The sequence below is a fragment of the Lonchura striata genome, chromosome 11 (genome assembly GCF_050655825.1).
Source record: "Lonchura striata isolate lonStrDom1 chromosome 11, ASM5065582v1, whole genome shotgun sequence".
Taxonomy (NCBI): domain Eukaryota; kingdom Metazoa; phylum Chordata; class Aves; order Passeriformes; family Estrildidae; genus Lonchura; species Lonchura striata.
This window is the reverse complement of record NC_140713.1, coordinates 11,620,031-11,639,837: the sequence shown is the minus strand read 5'-3', so window position 1 is coordinate 11,639,837 and position 19,807 is coordinate 11,620,031. Positions and strand designations below refer to the sequence as shown.

General features: G+C 40.6%; 2 protein-coding genes across 5 annotated transcripts in view; both read left to right on the top strand.

The window, feature by feature from the left end:
* The first annotated feature begins 4,526 nt into the window (after nt 1-4,526).
* HDIP1 (HDAC and MIER1 interacting protein 1) lies at nt 4,527-19,595 on the top strand. Of its 2 annotated transcripts, XR_014957856.1 has the most exons (6): nt 4,527-4,635; nt 8,168-8,264; nt 9,516-9,698; nt 15,106-15,298; nt 16,849-16,979; nt 19,526-19,595. XR_014957856.1 is itself a non-coding variant. In XM_021540475.4 (4 exons), exons 1-4 carry the CDS (start codon nt 4,570-4,572, stop codon nt 15,222-15,224), a joined length of 465 nt encoding a protein of 154 aa, XP_021396150.1. In that variant the 5' UTR covers nt 4,527-4,569; the 3' UTR covers nt 15,225-15,655. The 2 variants fall into 2 exon arrangements, 1 of the variants encoding a protein (XP_021396150.1); XM_021540475.4 differs by lacking the exons at nt 16,849-16,979; nt 19,526-19,595 and having other exon boundaries at nt 15,106-15,655.
* Nucleotides 19,459-19,807, top strand: part of MYLK3 (myosin light chain kinase 3) — a 40,467-nt gene continuing 40,118 nt past the window's right edge. For 2 of the 3 annotated variants that reach the window (XM_085589544.1, XM_085589539.1), the window contains exon 1: nt 19,561-19,595. The gene's annotated coding sequence lies outside the window, so the exon portion shown is untranslated. Of the gene's footprint in view, nt 19,596-19,807 lie in introns of all 3 variants that reach the window. The other variant, XM_085589542.1, reaches the window with a different exon arrangement.

Below are 19,807 nucleotides of genomic sequence, written 5' to 3'. Positions count from 1 at the left end.
AATCACAGTTTGGATTGTAATTGGGAAATACTAATTTTGCTGTGGGAAGAGCACAAGTTAACCTTTGCTCATGGTCCACATGCTGCTGTTCCACCCCCAGTCCGCCCCCCAGAAAGAGCTGGCCAGCAGAAAGTGTCCAGCAGCACTGCCCCCGAGGCTCCCATTGATCCCCCACAAGTAAAGGCACAGATCCCCTGACATCTCTGTCCCTGCACTGGTGACAATCCAAGCAGCCCCGAAACCTTGCTTGCAAATTCGGTAAGGCTGCTGGTTAGTGTGTAACACAGGGCAGCCTTGGATTGAGGCTCAACACCTGCAAATGCACTTGGCACCAGCCAAAATGTTTTTAGTAGAACATTGGAATAAATATATGCAAAACTGGAATTCAATAGTCTGGGTAATTTCTTAGAAATGCACACAGGAAATAAATGGGATGAAACAAAGCCTTTCCATTGTAAATGCAGCATAAAGTGGTTTTAGACAAAAGTATCTCTCTCTTTACACGTGGCAAATGTATCTCCAAAGGTTACTTTAATACAGATGCTTTCCTGAAAATAAATAGTGTAGGATGAACTTGCAATGTTGAGGCAAAATTGTTCCTAAATGAATATGCAAATCATATGAACACAGGTTTCAGACAAACCAGATATTGAAGTGGACAGTGCTGCTTACCAAGGTTCTTTGATGTCCATGTTGTGTTCCACCTCTAGTCATAAAGAAACAAGTTGCTTTTCTTGCAGTTATGAGAAGCTAAAATAATGAATTTCATGTTGCTGGTTCCAAACTAGAGATACAGAACAGCAGCAAATGCATAAATACATGGAAAGGGAGATGGAGACGTGGAGAAATAAGGGCTATAAACAGAATAACAGCTGCTGTCACATGTTTCCATTCTGACAGACCTTCAACAAGCTGCTTTGCCATGAATAGTTGCATAGTTTAAACCCCATGATTACAATAATGACATGTGGTAACTGAGTATTCATTCTGCTGCTGCTGTTTCATTGAAAGAAAGACTCTGCATAGAAAACTGCTCTCAATAGCTTAAAATGCCAAAGTGTTTTTAATGATATTTGAGAATCTTTGAGCACACTAAGTAAATGGAAACCACATTAGGAAAATTATGTTTATTCAGACAAAAAGAGAAAGGTTTTCTGTATTCTGTGTTGTACAAGTAAGGAGGGTGTTTTTTTTGGTTTTTTTTTTTTTTTTTACTGTGGACTACTGTTCATGATAGCAGTTCAGAATATAAGGAGCATCTTCAGACAAGTGACTGTTTCTACTATTCTCCAAACTAAACAAAAACTTTAAGATTTGGTGTAAAGTTCAGTGCAGTCCACTGCAAAAGTTAAGTGACTTCATACCTTAATGTTTAACAACTCACTATCTCATGATAAGGAGGAAGAAAAAAAAGCCCAACCTCCTACCCAAAAACCAAAGTCACATGGAATGTGTAAATTAATCTATTGAATTCTCTTCACAAGAACTAACTGAAAAGATGCTCCATGAAAATAATGTAAGCTTTTGGTGAAACTATATTCATTGGTAGAAACCAAACTGAACACCATGTGGATTTTTATAAAGTTTCCCACAAAAAAGGCCTAATATGTGAGAATAAAATGTTAGAAGCCTTTTCTAAGGGAACAGTAGGTGCTACTGCTATTAGATAGTTTAAAGTATTGCTATTTTAAGAAAAGCTTCTTTTTAAAATCTGAGGCTGTGGCCTTTTTTTTCTCAGGCAAGCATTAATGTGCTCAGCTGAGCCTGAGGCAGGAGCCAGCCTAAGCCTGGGCTTCCTAACACCGAGAGGCATCAATGCTTAACAACATTGTGAATTGAAAAATGCTTTGTAATTGAGAAATACTCAATATTTAGCTGTACTTGGAGAACAAAGCCAACATTTGTGCCACTTAAATGTTGGTCTTGCCCAGATTCAGAGTAATGGGATCTCAAAGGACTTGCTAGGCACGACTCTGCCTATGAAAAGACTCAGAGGGGACTCAGATTATAGCTATCCTGAAATCTACTGGTGATACAGTAACATTATTAAATACTATAAACTATTGTTATTATCAAAATTACCAAAATCAGAATAAGAAAATAGGATTGAAGCTTGTCTGTATAACCAGTGAATTTTTTTATACAGTACTTTCTTCTTGCCAGTTGAATACTGTCCCATTACAACTTCAATTCTTTCATGGTAACATTGCAAATATTATAATTTAACTCTTCCTATTAGTTGTAACTTTGCTCTCATGCATCCTAATCTTGTATTTTAGATATAATTTAAGAATTCTCTAGATAGTACTTTGGCTGTGGAAAGAACAAAACCCCTGCTGACCATAGCTGACTAATTAGGAAGTTGTTACTTAACCAGGATGTGTTTTATAACCTTTTTCACACAAGGTTGCACAGCACTTTAGGAATTTAATTTCTCAGTTTGCTGTGTTTTGTCAGCACATTGGGGCTGACAAGAGCCCAAGGCTGTCAACTCTCCTAGGGGACACTACAGCAGAGTAGGATACTTCCAAATTGCCTGGAGTGCTGAGCAGAAATACAACTCAGGAGTGCTTCTCTCTCCCACTCTAAGGTGGATTGGGTGTGTGACTTGCTCCTACTTTAGAATTTTTGTTTCCTTGTAAAATTATAGTTGCACACCAAAATACTGCCATGTGCAGGCAGCTGATGTTCCAGGCAGTGGAAACATCTCAGGCCATTCAGTTCAGCTGGAGCCTTTGGTGACAACAGCAAAGAAAAGGAGCTATCAGGTACTTAAAAACTCATGTGTAGCTTTTCATAAGATAGAGACATTGCATAATTTTCTTATTTTCAATTTTAAATTGGTGTAAAACACATCTTAAGTGAGGCTTGGTCTTGCAAAGTGCCTCGACTCTGTTAAGAGAGAAAGTAGCTGTACCCTTAAAACTATATTTCTTGTTTTTATCTCAGTGCTGGATTAAGCCTCTGAAATTATGTAAAAGAAATAGTTTTGGATTTTCAGAACACAAAAGTTATATGTTAAAAATTAGAATAACATGAAAAATACTGTATGGTAAATAAGTTTTCTAGCTAGGAACTGTCTTGTTTGCATTCAGTAAGGAAAACATTTTTGTTTTTACGGAGTAGTTGAACAGCTGACTATTTGCTCTATGAAGAAAAGCAGGGTATTGTCATAGATATCTGTGAGCTCTAGTCATTAATTTATTTACAATATATTGTTACTATACTCAGCAGAGCCCCCTGCTGTTATGAATCCTCCTCAAATACCTTTCTGTGTTTGGCTATGTCTGGACCTTATCAATTAAGGAAAAAAAATTAAAAATCCAAATGTAAGCTCAAGGTCCTGGTTGTTTGGATTTGTTCTGGATTCAGGAATTAAATCCGGATGTTGTGCCTACATAGAACATATTTGCATTTTGGCAGCAGTCACAGTTTATATGAAAAATAAACCTGTCTTTGTTGTATCTCTGGAGAAACACCTGCACCAAGGGACTGGTATAGGCTGGAGAACAAGGAAACAAATCCACCCTCTGAGTCATAACTGCAATACTGAGGAGGAAAGGAAAAGGGCAGACGAGGCAGTCTGGTACCTGAGCGCACAGCCAGAAAACAACATTCACCTGGGAGCCCCAGTGCCCACAAGGACAGCAGGACGTGCCCGTGCCCTCTGCGGGAACCGGGCTCAGGGCAGAGACTGGTGGAAGGGGAAGAAAAACAATCAACAGCTTGTCCTGGCACAGGAGAGGACATTGCGAACAGTGTTTGAGTCCTTATTCATCATGCTGTATTCATAGGTTGGAGAGGGCTGGTATGACAATCTGGAGGATACTCGCTAGGACATAAACGCAATATATGTGTCAGAAATGAACTGAATAGCTGTTCCAATGGCTGTGGTCCTGGTCCTGATAGTGGCCTGGCAGTAGCACACTGTTGTCTGAGGGCATTGTACTCGAAAACATCCCGTTTGTGACGGAACCCTCCAAAAGGCACGGCCAGACACCCGGCTCTTGGACCAGCAGTGCAGCAGGCGATAAACACCCGCCTCTGCTGCGGGCTTGTCTTTTTCTGAACTGAGGCGGACACCGGAGAAGTGGTGTTTGGTGCTTCCTGACGGCAGGGACGTTTCTGTCAGCTCCCTCATTCCCACTCCCCTCACAATTCCAGCCCCGGGGCCGTTCCCAGCGCGGCCGCCAGGGGGCTCCGAGCGCCGCCCACGCGCAGCCAATCCGGCGGCGTGGGCGGGGCCGGCGGCGCGCGCGCGCGGAGGTGGGCGGGGCTTGTTTTCTGGCGGGGGCGCGCGGGGCTCCTCCCGCTCCTCTCGCCGGCTCCTCACTCCCGCCCCTCACTCCAACCCCACCTCCTTCCCCCGCTCCTCACTCCAACCCCACCTCCTTCCCCCGCTCCTCACTCCAACCCCACCTCCTTCCCCCCGCTCCTCCTCTGGCCGCCCCCTCCCGCTCCTCTCGCCAGCTCCTCACTCCGCCTCCTTCCCCCCGCTCCTCCCGCCGGCTCCTCCCGGGGCGGGCGCTCCGCCGCGGCCGTGTCAGCCCAGCCACGGCAGCAGCGAGCATGTCCTCCAGTAGGGCCAAGAAAGTGAAGATGGCCACCAAGTCCTGCCCCGAGTGCGACCAGCAGGTGAGCGGCTGCCGGCGGACGCTGGGCTGTGCAGGGGCGGGCTCGAGTCGGTGTTTGTGTGAACCAAATGGTTGTTGCCTTTGCAGCTTCTGCATGGAATGCGGGTTGAACGCCGCGTCCCTCCGGCAGGGTAGTGGAGTGGTTGTATTGTGCTGAGGGGTGTCTGCGCGACTGCAGAACCTCTTGTTTATGTGCTGGTGTTGTTCAGTAACTCTGTGATGTATTAAAAACACAATGAACCGGGTGATGTATATAATGCAGTTTGTCCTTTGGATGACTGGTGAGCCCGGGTCTCGGCGGGAGAGGGCTCAGAGGTGTTGTTTTCTCCGGGGGTGGTCGGGGAGCAGCGAAATGGAGACCTTTGGTGCAATTGCTGCCCGGTCCCCGAGTGCCGCCCGAGATGCTGGTGTTGCGGGTTCCTGGCGTGCACAAAATGGAGCTGCTCGCACATACAGAGCTGTGCACCGCTGCCTTGCCGTGTCAGGAGCTTGTCTGGTTTGCTGGGAGTGATGTGAGTGCTGGAAGCAGCCGGTTCGTGCAGCCGAGCCCGAACAATGGCCCGGCGGTGCCGCGGGCTCGGCCGAGGGGCAGCGCCTGTCACAGGGACCCCGGTGCTGTGACCCCGAAAGTTACCCCTGTTCACTGCTTTAGCCACACCTGGAAAAACATAAACAGCCTCATATCATTTTTCTCTGCTTGCAGAGCTTTAGAAAAAAAATGGCATTTTTTGTTCTGACTTGCATAGTTTTTGCAGTATTGCTGCTCATCCTGGCACGGTTGGGAGCGCTGAGCTGTGTGTGGGCGTCCTTTCATGTTTTAACCAACAGAGCAACCGCTGCAAATGCACGTTAAGCACGTCACTGAAATGCTATTTCTGAGAAAGAAATCGTGTGCCAAGTTCTGGTTATTCAGTTGGTGAAAGGAGAAACGAAAACGAGGGAGAAATCATACACGAGAGTGGTGGTGTTTTTATTTTGTTTTCTTTTTTTTTTAATAAATGTAGTGAATGTCAAACTACCAACAATAAGTAAGGAAGCACTGTAGGATTTTTTAAGCTGACGTGAAAACTGTCACTTTGTTCTGCACTTACATGCATATCATGTATTTTAATATTTGTCAATGTAGATTTTCTGTTAGGAGCTCTTCCGTGGCTTCCATGGATTTTATGTGCTTATATGTCCTGCCCTGGCACACATTGCTCATAGGACCTTGTTTTCCACTGCCAAATATTTGAGAGGGAGCAAGGAACTAAGGCCAACAGTACAAGTCAACCCTTTGCAGATTTTGAGGAAACTCATATAATCCTTCTCTGACTGTGTCCAATGCTGGTGTTTCTTAAATGCTTCCATGAGCAAGGGCTTAGCATTTTTTTCTGATTTTTTCAGTAGAAGTGACATTAATGGAAATATTTAGACAGCCACAATTATTGGAGCAAAATATTGAGTTACACTTCTTAGACTTCAAAACATTTTTCTGTTGTAATTTAGATAATAAATTTCAGTATTTTCACAATCAAAGCACAGTTCCATTAAACTAGGGAGCCTGAAGTACTTGTAGGCAATCTGAGGAAACAATAGTCATTTTTTAATTTAGCATCAGGTAAAATGTCTTCTATGAGAAAAATTCCCTTTTTATTAGGAAAATGCTGAACAATGTGAAATAGTGTTTAGGACCCTTTTGCCTTAATTATGATGCAGGATGTTATCAGTGTGGATCTTCAAAGGATAACTGATAGGTTTCAGTGATAAGCCCCTTCCTCCAGGCCCCTTCACCCTCAAGTGCTGCACACCCCTATTGCTAAACCTGTAACACGAGAACAGTATTGTTCTGTTAAATAGACTTGAGTTCGTTGAAAAATACTAAAATACTGACCCTGTTCCAATCCCCTTGGGTGGCTTTGCCAAAGTTTTGTGGTTTTTTGTTTTGTTGTTTTTTTTTTTTTTTAGGCCAAGCCTGGAAAGGTAATTATTGGAGAGACCCAAGTGTTCAGAAATGGATTTAACTGGAATTCTGTATCACTTTAAGAACACACACAAATTATCAGTGAGATAGGAGGGCTTTAGTACTTCTACACTGGCATATGAACCAGGAGACAAATGTGCACACAAGTCTGCTAAATTCTGGCCTTTAAAGTTCAAGAAAGCTCTATTGGACTCGTTTTTATCACATCAGTGTCTCCATAAAGGGAGTTAAAATTTCTAGTTCTGCAAAACCCATGTCAAAAAGTCTATCTGCAAGCTTTTTGTAGGATGAAATGCAGGAGTTCAGATGTGCTACAGAAAGCAAAATAACTTGTTTATTTTGAGTAGCAGTTAAGTTCCCCTGTACAAATTCACATACTAATTTGGCAGGGGTTTTTGAGTCAGTGGAACTTTGGAACTTGGTTCTTCCTCATGTCTGGTTAAATTGAGGGGGCAGTTGTGGTTCTGTGCTCCTGTTTGTTCCAGTGGGTATTGGCAAACTTGTAGTGACCTGTCTTAAAGAATTACATTTGAGAAATTGCCTCTTTTTTCCCCCACTATCATGCTTCAGCATGACTCCACTGTAATGTGTGTTACTTAATCTCTTCCAGATCTCTGCCTAAACTTGCTTTGATTTGTGTTTTCAGTCTTAAACCTAATCAAAGCAACATGGTGTATTGCTTAGTACTCTAAAAGATCTTAAAAGATCTTGGCACTAAGGTAACGAATTTTGTAATTTATCAGTTTTTTTTTTTAATTGCACTGAGTGGATTTTTGTTATTTTTCATATTAAATGTGGCATTTCTTGTTTTACATTGTCATTTTCTGGGGGAAGCATACTGCTGCTGTCTGCTTAGCTGATCAGAGGCACTGTATTCTCTCAAACTCCTGGGCCTGCAGTCAGTTCTTGCCTGCCTGGGCTGGGTTATTTGCATTTTCAATTAAAGAGGTCCTTCTGTACCCACCCGGCCTTGTTGCCTTGTCTGCAGCGCTGGAGCAGAGCGGGCTACAGATGCATCTGTTTTGCTTCAGGCTCTATTGTGCCTCTAAAGCTGCTCCTCTCTAAAGGAGCTGCTTTCAAATGCTGCTGGAAGTGAATGCATTCACAATGTACTGATGGTTTTAACTCATAATTATTTTTTTTTACAAGTATATAGAGGAAGCAAAACTGGAAATGTCTGACTGATTTGAGTACCGATATTTGAGAGCTCTGAAAAGAAACTGTAATTCTGTTTTAATTCAGCCTTCTTTTAATGCTCTCTACTTTCCCCCACCCCCTTCCTGTCAGTATGGGGAAAAGAAGTGCAAAGCAGTCGCAACAGCTGTACATTTCAAGCTTGATTTTTAACAGCTGCATAAAGAAAAGGCTTTAAAGAAAGGTGAGTGATTTACAGCAGAATTTAGCTTTATGTTTAAATACAGTAACAGGACAGGCTGTAGTTTGCAGTACAGACTGAGTTTAAAGAGTTATCTCTGAGGACAAAATATGAGTTAGTGTATTTTTTTCTTCATGGGACAGGAATTTTGTCATAATTTGAAATTTCTGAAAAATTTGTCTTTTGTTTTCCCAGGTTCCTGTTGCATGTAAATCATGTCCCTGTGGCTACATATTTATCAGTCGAAAACTCTTGCATGCTAAACGTGCTGAGAGATCACCACCCATCACAGGTAATAATTGCAGAGGAGAGAAGAAGGGAGCAACAGTTCTTTCCCCTTATTTCCTGGAGACAAAAGATAGTGGGTTTTACTTCTCTGTGTAAATTGACTGTTGTCAGTTCACTTTCCTTCAATTTGTGCATGGTAGACTTTGAATATGTTAATTTTTCTGGAATTATGGGGAGAGGAGGAAAGCTGGTGTTTTCAGGCTTCCTTTGTCCTCATGATGTTAGCATTTATTCTGTGTATATTCCAGCTGCACACATTGAGCACTATGCAAAATAACCCCTTACAGAATGCTTTGTGTTAATCCTGTTTTGAAGCTAAAATGTGTAGAGGTCCCAAAAGGATCTGATTTCAGAGCACATGCTGATTGAAGCTGGATTTTCTGAAAATAAAAATTGGTCATAATGTTTTATCTAAAACTGGGTGGATCTTGATTCTCTCTCCATGATTAAATTAAATAGTGTTTTTTTTGTGCCTGCCTTATGTGTCTTTTGTTGATGGACACAGTAAGAAGTCAGTTGAATGTGCTTTCTGGCATGAATAGCATTCTCCTTGTGTTCATTTATATCGCTTCCTCCAGTGCTAGGAATTAAGTCAGACAAAGAGCCTGACAGGGGAATATATGTATTTAAAAAACTCCAAAAAACCTGACCCAAACCCAACAAATATCTGATCTATAACAGCTATTTTTTAAAATTATCTACCAGATCTCCAAAATGGAAGTCAGCCATTTTATGTTTTGTGTCAATGTTTTGAAGGATAGCTGTAGATTACCACTTGTAGGAATTAGGTGACATTATGCAGACAACTGAACTTTCAATGTGTTGGAAGTTAAGAAATGTCTCCGGTAGATTGAAAGTGTTGATCAATTTTCTTTCCTCCTCCTTCTTTTTTGATAAAGTAATTACCAAATGAAGCTGAAGGCCATAATCTGGTTGTATAATTCAGTTTTGCACAGAGGAAATGCACCAGGGGAGGCAAAATGGAAACATGCTGCTGGAAGGCAGCTCTTGAAAGTGCTTTTTACTGTGAGTGTGACCAGCACTGGCAAAGGTTGTCCAAGAGGTTGTGGAGTCTCCATCCTTGGAGGTACTCAAAAGCCTTCTGGAGATGGTCCTGTGCAGCTGGCTCTGTAAAGGTATAGGCATCTAAACACGTGAAAAGAAAAGGTTGATTGGGTGGGGTAAGCATTAAGAGTGAATTAAGAACAAAGGTGAAAACAATCCTGGATCATGCCGTTTCTGTTCATTTGCACAGAAAACAAGAATGAGGCCAAAAGGAGGCGGACAGAGAGAGTTAAGCGAGAGAAGATCAATTCTGCAGTAAATAAAGACTTAGAAAACCGAAAAAGATCCAGGTCTAACAGCCATTCAGACCATAGCAGACGAGGAAGAGGAAGACCTAAGAGTGCCTCAGCGAAAAAGCACGAGGAAGAAAGAGGTATGAGAGCTGGAGAAATCTGTTTGTTAGATTTTTCTATTTGTATCTTTTTTAATTAGCAAACCTTTACACCGTTCAAACCATTTAAGTAGAGTAGTTTAGCCAGTACTTGATACCTTAATGTTGGGAAGGGACTAATTTGCATATGTAGAGACCTCTGGTTTTATGTTTCAGTGTCTGATGAAACTAACTACAAAGATCTAAATCTGTATTTTTAGCCACTGTATCAAGTTTCAACATGTAGGTTGAAAGCTATTGGACTGAAGTGTTAAGTAGGTGTTGTTTGGTTTTTGTTGAGGTGCTGCTGCTCTGTATCACAAGAAGAAACCATATAATGATATCTGTTGTCAGAGAGGGGATTAGGATGACTGGATTACTTAAAAAGTTTCTGGAAAGCTTTTGGAGGGCTAAAGTAAAAAGGGCATCTTGAATCACTACTATGACCTGAATTTTTGTCCCGTGTTTCTGGAGGAAAGAATGATTCCTTGTCTGTTAAAGTTCCTTGGTGCCCTGTTGTTTTAATCATTTTACAATAAACAGGCTGTTACATAGCTCGAGTATTTCTAGAACCTCTCAAGAATGTAACTGTCGCTTAGGGTTCCTCTTGTTTTAAGTGCATTTTCTAGCTGTGTTTTTTGAGATAGTAATTTTAGACCTGAGTTATTATGAATCCAAAACTTAGCATGGGCTTCAGAAGGTTGGAAGGCACATAAAAGCGGAATGACAATACTTCATACAAATATTCAGCAGATATTGTTCCCAAAACTCCTGAAATCTTGAAGTATATCAGTGGCATAATTCAGAAATGCAATTATTTATTTCTTTCCACCTTACAAAAAAAAAAAAAAAGCATGTTAATCCATGTTGAAAATTCCTTCAATTTGACTTCTTAAAACCAAGTTTGCTATCTCTGCTGTTTAATGTAAATCTGTTTCTTAAAAAATCCAAGTATAAATTTGGATTTCATTGGGTTTTTAGTGCTTTCAATGTGGGAGGAGGAGGAGGTGGAATTTAATTTCTGTATATTTTCCAGATGGCATTTGTTTTACTGAAGCAGAAATGCAGTTTGTAGTATCTAATCTCTCCACTACTGCATATGCCTTATTGATGTGTGTAGCTTCCCTATTTGTTACTGACCCAAGCTGGATTGTCTGGTAGCTTTAGGATCCTTTCTAGGCATTTAAGTGCCAGTCTAGCTCACAAACAGCTTAAAATTCCACTGAGCTGGTTGGATTGCCCTTTAAAAGTGAATCTTCTTTTCTGTCCCCTGACGAAGAGGAAAGCAACCTAAGCAACCAAAGGAAAAGATCCGTTTTCTTAAGACATGTTTTATAGTTTTCAAAAAGCGAGAATTTGACAATGGGAGAGATATTAAGAGAACATGTTTTCCTATCTAAAACTAGGGTGAATGTTTCTAACCTTTTGCTGCAAACTCCAAAGTGTGACAATACTGCAGTGCTTGGAGGTAGAAGACACAATATCTGGATATAGTGGGATCTTGGCATAAGTGTGTGTGTGTGGTGTGCCTTTTCTTAGTGTTTCCTTAAAGTTGAATCTTACTTCATAAGATTGCCTTCATCTTCTTGTGCTGTTTTTACCGTTCCTTTTCCTTGATCTTTTTTCTTGTTTTGATGGCTGTTTCTTCCTCAGCCTCCTGTGTAGGGATTTGGCTCACACCCATTTGTCATTGTCTTTGCCCCAGTGTAGCTCATCTTATTGTTCAGGAGTAAGTAGGCTTAGAATATGTTTTTTTACTTCTGGTTATGTCAGGTTGTAATGTGTGTAGACCACTGTGCTGATTGTCAGGCAGATTAAAAAAAAATTGACATAAAAGGCTGCCATGGCTATAAAAATAAATTCAGCAGGGAGATAATCTTTTTGTAAGTAATTACTAAAACAAGTTAACATTGACCTCTTCCTTTTCAAGTTCCTTACAAAATTGAAACTACTGTATGTGGAGTAATTAGTGGGAATTTTAGAAATATTATTCCTTTACCACATGTGCTCCTTGATAGTGTTGTTTGTGTATATTAAGGAACTCTATTTCTACTACAGTTAAGGTGTTTTTTGTGTGAGTGGTTGCTAGTCCTTGTAGCAGTCTGTGTGTGTTGAAAGTCAGCTCTGGAGTGCAAGATGTCATGATCCTATTTCCTTGCCTGTTGTGTGTCTTGAGGATATTTTGGGTACGTGTTACTTGCCACTAGAGGTTGTGCTTTTACCCCAAAGACTTGAAAAGAAGCCCCTGCTTGCATGGTTTAGATAGTTGGTTCCTAATGCATTTGTAGATGGAAAAACAGGCAGACAGAAAACACCTCGTTTGTATTAACATGGAAGAGCAGATTATCTGTACATTTGAAGACCATCCAGCTGTGAAGATTTCTTTCCTAAAGACCCCGATGACATCTGTGGCTCTGCTTCCTTGCTTTTCATGCAATTCCATACACAGTGTGCTTGTTCCCAGTTATGTCTGTGCCTTTGACTGGTTCTTTTGTGTCCTTCGTGACTGGCTCACATTAGAACAAAGAGCTGCAGCAATTAAGAATAGAATAAGCAAAAAGGCTTTTTAAAACAAGCTATTTTCCCTGCAGATTTAGCAAGAAGGAATGGAGGGGGAGGAAAGAGGAAGCAGATGTAGATTGAGGGGATATGGCAGTACTGGGACCCAGAAAATTATGCTATCACATGTTTCAGAGCCATGTGATGACCCTGGAAAATAGGAACTCCTCTCTGCAGCCTTGGCTTGTCAAAATTGTAATTTAATTTCTTTGTCAGATGTACTACAATGTATTTTGAAAATACAAGCACTCCATAATAATTTGATTTGGTTGTGGAGGTGTGTTCTTTCTTTTACTCTGTGGGGCTGTGACACACAGCTAGACTGATTCCCAGGTTGCCTTGTTATCTGGGTAAAAACTCTGATTGTATTAAAGCAAACAAAAACCCTTATATGCTAGAGGAAGTGGTAGTGGTTGTTCTGAAAAAGGTTACGAGCAAGTAAGTCTCAGTAAGAGTAGTAGACTTGCTAAAGCAGACTTGTTACTTAGCAGGCCAAATCTTCATAAAGATACATACATACATTTCAGTATCCTAATAAAACTTAAGCTGAATACATTTTCATGATGCAAGTTTTCTTTTTCCTGTAATTTCCAGCTGCTTTACTCACACATTTGCTTGCCCAGTGTGCATATTTGAAGTAACTTGCTATCTTGAAAAATTAATCCATAAAAATTTTGTGAAGGGGGAGGTCCATATGTGAGTTATACATAATCGATGTTTTAAGGGCTGCAGTATAAGGGGGTTGCAGGAGATTTGGGGATACAAGAGATGTGATCCAGAAAAACTATTTTTGCCTAAATAGCCTCTTAGCTCTATAGCAAACCCCCTATTTTTTCATGTCTTAACTGTCTTGTACAAGCACAATACTATTTTTCTTTTGCTCATAATAGAGAAATTAGTCAAAACTACTCAGATAAGACTGAACTGGAAAGTTTTCAGAGTGTGTGTGGAAGCTGTTGTATCCTAGGAGTAGTGTAGGATAAAATGTCATGCAGGTGTGAGCTCTTCACTTATTACTAATGAGAACTACAATTGCCCTGAGAGTGCATGAAGCCTGCACACCTGTTAATCCCTCATACTCTTTGATACCAAGATTTCACTAAGCTGAAGCCTCAGAGTGATGCTGATCTGGGAGGATGGGGAGGAGGGGAAACTAAGAAGTCCACAGTCTGTTAACAGCAACCAGGGTGTGGTGCAGGGGGAGTATTTTTAATTTTGCTGGATGCTGATTTGTTCAAGTTGTGGCTGGATTCGTTTGGATCAGGAAGTATGAAACAAAGGGTGGGGCATAGATATGAAAATAGAAAAGGTTAATGTGGAATAACCAGTGTGTGTAGTGTCTGTACTCAGAACTACTCCCAGCATTGTTAATTTTTAAATGGTGAGAGGGAGGAAGTGTACATACAGAAGCTGATTTGTCTTAAACTGTGGGGTAGGAGTGGTAGCAAAACTCACTTTCAAATCCATTTCAAGCTCAATACTCTAGAGGTTATTGCCTTGCATAGCCAGGAAGTCAGCAAAAAGCTGATTTCTGGTGTTTCTGTGTCAGTATTAAATCAAAACACAGTGGTAAAGGATTTTGGAGCTTCTCCCACTCAGTTGTTGAACAATTTGATTTCACACGGAAGGCAGTGTGCTGGAGTTCTCTCCATAGCTGTAACACAAATGTGAAGCCAAATCTAAAGCCATTGTTATGAGTGTGAAACCATTGAAGGGTAATTGTGTGGGTAAGTGGAGATAGGATCTGCTGGGATCTTTGTTCCTGATTGTGCTTTCTGTAAGTTTACAATACTGCTTTTTCTTTGGCTTCCCCATGCTAGTTTAGGTGTCTTGGTGGAGCAGTTGCCAGAGTGTGGACACTGTGACTGTGTGTTAGTGAGACAGAGGGGTCTCTCAAGTGAGCTTTGTGTTGTAATTGGAAATTAGTCCAGGCCACATGGAACCTGGATTAGAGATGGAGTTCCACAGCTGAAAGCTCTGCATGTATTTCTCTCTTCCTTCTGTCTACAAGCCTGGTCTTCTGCTGACAAAATAGGTTTTTTGTTGGCTTTATTTTCTTAACCATTTGTGTGGCTAGCTAAACTGGGAGAGAACTAGTTAGGATCTGGAGGAGGTGGTATTTATGCAAGTGGTATTGCTCAAATTTTATGAATTTTTGTAGCATAACTTAGTTTATTTGAGCGCTGCAGTATGGAAACTTTTTGATGGCTTCCTGTTGTGTGTCTGTGGCTTTCAAGCAAGCCAACATCAGCAAAGGGGACTCATGGGCTTTTACTTGCTCAATGAGGTGTGTTAGCATTGTTCTACAGCTGGGATAAGATGGAAAGTCTGCAGTGTAGAAAGTCCAGAAATATGCACAATGATAAATTTGGAGCCTGACTGCATCCAAGTATCAAAGGCTCTTTGGCCTTTGTCGTTAAACTCTAGGATTTCTTTCATGTAGTTGTAAAGTAAGGGGGCAGATCTTGTGTTTAATGAGGATATTGTGAAATAACTTTGTTTTCTTGGATGGGAGGTGGTCATGTATAGAAAAAACCCAAACCACTAAAACCAAAAAAACCCTGAAGGAACACTTGAATACTTGATTATCTTTATGTTAACAATTCATTCTCCCATCAGTTTTTAAAGAAGAGAAATTCAGTCATGCTTTTGGCTGACTCATCCTGTGGCTCTTCCAGCACCTTTGTGTGCATCTGTTCCTTCCTCCTCTTTCTCACTCCCTCTGTGCATAGGAGTCGATTGTCTAACTTAAATTCCAGTACTTCACATAATTTATTAATTTCTGTGTAACTTGCATTAACTTGAAATAATGGAAAAGGCTTCTAATAGTGACTTTTTTTTTCTTCTACAGAGAAACAAGAAAAAGAAGTTGACATGTATGCTAACCTTTCAGATGAAAAGGCCTTCGTATTTTCAGTGGCCTTGGCGGAAATAAACAGAAAAATTATCAATCAAAGACTTATTCTCTAACTCGTGAGCACAATCTGATGCAGTTTTATGCAGGATGGCTAGCAGATTTCCAAGGTGCCATGGACTCTCGGAAAGTATGTTGTCTGCACCAACAAGGACCATAGCATTTCCTGTTAAAAATTCTACTCCTGTTCTTGGAAATCAAATTCTGTCTCTACAAATCAGAAAGAAAGTGGTCACAAGATTGTGCTGTGAAAAATCAGAAAGCAGATATATTTCACGCCTTGAAGACAAATGCTAGACAAATGCACAGAGAGACTGCACCCATTCCAGAGCACTTCTTTTGAATTTGCTGCCAGAAATGCAATATTTTAAATATTTTCAGAAATAAATGATTTTCCTTTAAAATTATATATTTCAGATTTTTCAGCTATATTGCAGTTTACGTATGTACAGTTCACATAACTTTTTAATAAATTGATATTCCAATATTTTATTGAATGGAGAATTAAGTACATTTGTGGTACTCAGGGTGTGTTGGTTTAATCCTTTTACAAATATGGTATTCATGCTAGGTATGACTTCAGTTTTACATTTTTTAATAGGTGTGATATGCTTCTGGTAGGAAAAAAATAAAAGTGGTTTAATTTGGGAGTATTATTTTGTTAGACAAAGAATTATTGCTAGAAAAAAAAAATAATTCTTGCTCCATAGAGTTGTTTTTTAAAAATCATGTACTTAGGGGGTCAGACTCCTGAGGTTTGAGAGCCAAGAACTTGTTCTGTAACAATTAATTGCTGAGTATCTGCCTTGTCCAGCTGGTAAGTTCTTGTCCCATACTTTTTCTTGGCTCATTACTTACTGGAGAGGGAGAGGAGACATCAGAAATGTAGATCTGCAGTTGGCATCCTGTGACTGGTATTTCCCAAACATGATGTGGTACTTCCTTTTACTCCCCATAGCTTTTTTTGACTGTCTTTTAAAAGTAAAATTCTTACTGGTATTGTGTTTGGATTGTTGACTATAAATGCCAAAGCAAAGTCTACCTGAGTGTGCAAAAATGAGCTGTTTTGATATAAATAGTTCTGGGGAAGACATTCAACAAAGTAGTCTTTCTTAAAGTGGTATAGTGGTTAGTCAACTAAAACTCTTCCTTTAATAACTATATAGGGACTTTATTTTACCAAGAAAAAACCCCAAAGCCTCAAGCTGTGTGAAATCCTGAGGGAGGAAGTGTAGGAGATAATTACATTCACAGAATCTGACACACTGGGGTTTAGTCACCTTTCATTTGCTGTATTCTAGGAGGGGGAATGCAACTAAATGTCTTTTTCTTCAGTATTACTGGTGGTTTTTCATATGACATTGAGTAATGAGAATTGCCTAATGAGGTTCAGCTATAGAACTGATCTCTGGGTGGAAGCCAAGATGTTTATTAATCAAGCTGGACTATCAAATACTGGCTGTTTATTAGTTACTGATTAACAGAAGGAGCTGTGATAGCTTCAAGTTAAGCCACAAGACACTGATCAAATGCAAACTCTGTAAGTGAAAGCAGGAAGCATGGAAAGGGTTTTTCACTCCTTAACTCCTAAGGAATAATTTGCATCCTTGTTAACACTGGATGAGAGAGATGGTGTGCAGATGTGGTTAAGCCACTAAAACACATTTGTCTTTATTCCAGTAAATGAGAAATTGCAAATACAAGATCTACTTCTCTGCATCATTGAACTTGTGCTTCCCAGAACTGTGGCCTGTCACAGATACCAGTAGTAAGGACAGATGAGTCTTAAGGATAGAGAATACATTTACATGGTAAGTTACAAGTCCCAGTGACAAAAGGGAAGTTCTGACTTAAGGGTGTGGTCAGGCTGGTGTTGCTTGTGATGCTGGAATGAGATGTGCTGTGTTAGGAAGGGAGAGAGGGAGCTGCCAAGGCAGTCTCTTTGGTTTCTGACCTGCTTTCCTACAGGTTTCTGTCTCTTTCTGCTCCTGCACATGGAATTGATTACCGTCACAGGACCAAAATTAATGTTGGATGTTACAAAACTGTAAATTAATTTCTACATTTAGATTGGTGCCTTTTCTAATCAGTACTTTTGAAAAACATATTTGTACCTCTCAAATGTGCAAGGCCATTTATTCTCCTTCATTGGTGGAGGTTCTCCTGAAACAGTGGTTGAGTTCTATTTCGTTATTTCTTCTCTTTGTATTCCCGAGGTCACTTCTGTCATCTCTTTCCCACGTATCCTCAGGCTACTTTTCTTCCCCTGATGGCTTCCAGTTTCTTTGAGAAAGCTGTGATGGAAGCAGGTGGCCTTGAAAACACTCTGGGGAGGGAATGGGTCTCTGCCAGGGGATCTGGCAAAGCAGGAAACCTGACTTTCTCTTCCCACCAACCAGAAACAAGCCATTCTTTCCTGTATAGACAGGACATTTCGGCCTCTTCCAAAAGCACTGGTAACTGTGGTGTGCCAAGACAGATTTCTTGGAACATATTCAGTAACTGAACTGGAAAGTGTCTGCTTTGTACAAAATAGGCATCAACATGATGGATCTCAAGAGCTCTTTCTTTTGTGTGCTAGAGATGATCCATGGATGAGACACTGGCAAATCACTAGATTATAATTGTAAATTGCATTTGTTCTCAGTTTATGAAAGTAAAATAAAGCCAGTGACAGCTGAATGATGAAAGTAAAATTCTATGTACTGCAGCTCTGACTTGCTTGGAAGCTGCATGGTTTATGAGAAGCAAGAATAAATATGGTAAGGCTTCAGGAAGTTGCTTACGTGAAGGTTTTCTTGTTACTAGTTTCAGTGTAAGATTTTAGGCTCTGCTTTTGACTGTCATTGTGGTTCAGGCTGACTTCATTTATTTCACTTCATTTTTTGTAGCCTGCAGCCTCACATGGAGAAATACTCTTTCAGAAAAATTGAATTAGGCTGCAGTTTTTTAATGAAAAAAGAAGATAAAGTGCAGTACCACTGCACCTCTGTACATGTTGACTTGCCTGAGTGGATAAACTGTCGTGAACCAAATAATTTAGGATTGTATTGGGAACTGTCTGTTTGTAAACCACCTTTTAACAAATTCTGCTTTCTGCCACTTCTTAGCCATTTTTTCCCTAAAGATCTATGCTTCCAGTGTTTATAACTTTGTGTAATAACATGTCTGACCATCAAGTGGTCTCACAGTTCAGATTTTGGCTTGAGATTTCTCTGCATTTCCTCTACTCTGCTCCTAGATGGCAGCCGTATTCTAAACAGCTCGCTGGTGTTCAGGCATTCTCACCATGGAGACCAGGAAAAGGGAGTGTTTATATTTCAGTGAAAGCAACCTGAAAGATCATTTTTCTTTAGAACATCACTCCTACCTAACAAGGGAAATTAAGATCCTGCTAATGGGTATTACAGGCTGTCTGCACTGAAACATTGCTTCATCAGTTGTGTGGGACATCAGTTCTGGAGGTGTGAGGATTGGTGGAGTTGGATAATTTGTCAGGACCAGAGAATTCTGAACTTTAAATTGGCAATCAAATAGAAAATGGTTTAAGGAAACCCTTCAGCTCTCCTGGAAGTCCCCTGAAAGTTTTCTTTGGTGAAATTTTACAAACATCGTTTAATGGTCCAGTTACTTTTATTCTGAGACTGCTATGGTTGATTTAAAAAAGGTGAAATTGGGACAAGGTATTGAGGAATACTTTGCAGATTATCATTGTCCTGTGGCTGGGCAGGGTTTATTGAGAAAGAAACTGAAAATGACATACTGGATTTGAATATCAATTTCCAAAGAAGGTCTTTAGGTTGGTTTTATGTAGTGCTTTTTTTTTTTTTTTTCTTTTGTAGTTTTTTTACATTTTGGGGTGTTTTAGAGTGAAACCGTGATCACGTAGGCTATTAGCAGCTCTGTGTCTATTCCTTGTATCTTGGACTATACTATGAAGGATGTTTAGCATCTTACTGCCTAGCAGGACATGGTGCTTGGCTTCTGATAATCTTTTAAGGTATTGACAACCTGTGATTAAACAGTGTGAGCAGAAAGCTGTGTTAAGCCACAGTTTAGTTTGGGCCTGTTTGAGAAGGATCCTGTGTGTGCATGAACAGCTGCAGGTGTGTTGTACCCCCTGGGTGTTCTGTGCAAGTGCTTTTGCTTGCATGGGGAGTGTGTGTTCCCAGCAAATCTCATGGTACTCTGCGCCTCCAGTGCTTAGATTTCATCATGGACTAGTCTTGGGAAGCAGGATTCTTCCAGGAGAATTGGCCTGGAAGGTTGTTCAGCTGCCAGTGGGTGTTTGGTCTGCAGGACCTGGACTACTTGTAGCAGGTGCTGGGCTCTCAGTACCAACTGTTCCACTCCACAGATCTCCTGTGCCTCGCTTCCTGCTTCTTATGGAAATACAGAGAGCCAGTGTTAACAACCAATGCTTTCAGGTGAGTCTAAAAGCAATTTGTCCTTCAAAGTATTGACAGTGCTGTCAGTGTTTTTGTAGTAGGCTTCTCATTAATTTCGCTGTGGGTTCTGGCAGATAACCTCTGGCAAATGTAACTGCAGCATTCCAAGGCATTGCTTTCCCCTGTTATTTGCCTACGCTTTAAGGAGGTTGCCACTTTGATTGCAGTGGTGGTAGGACAGCTCTAATATA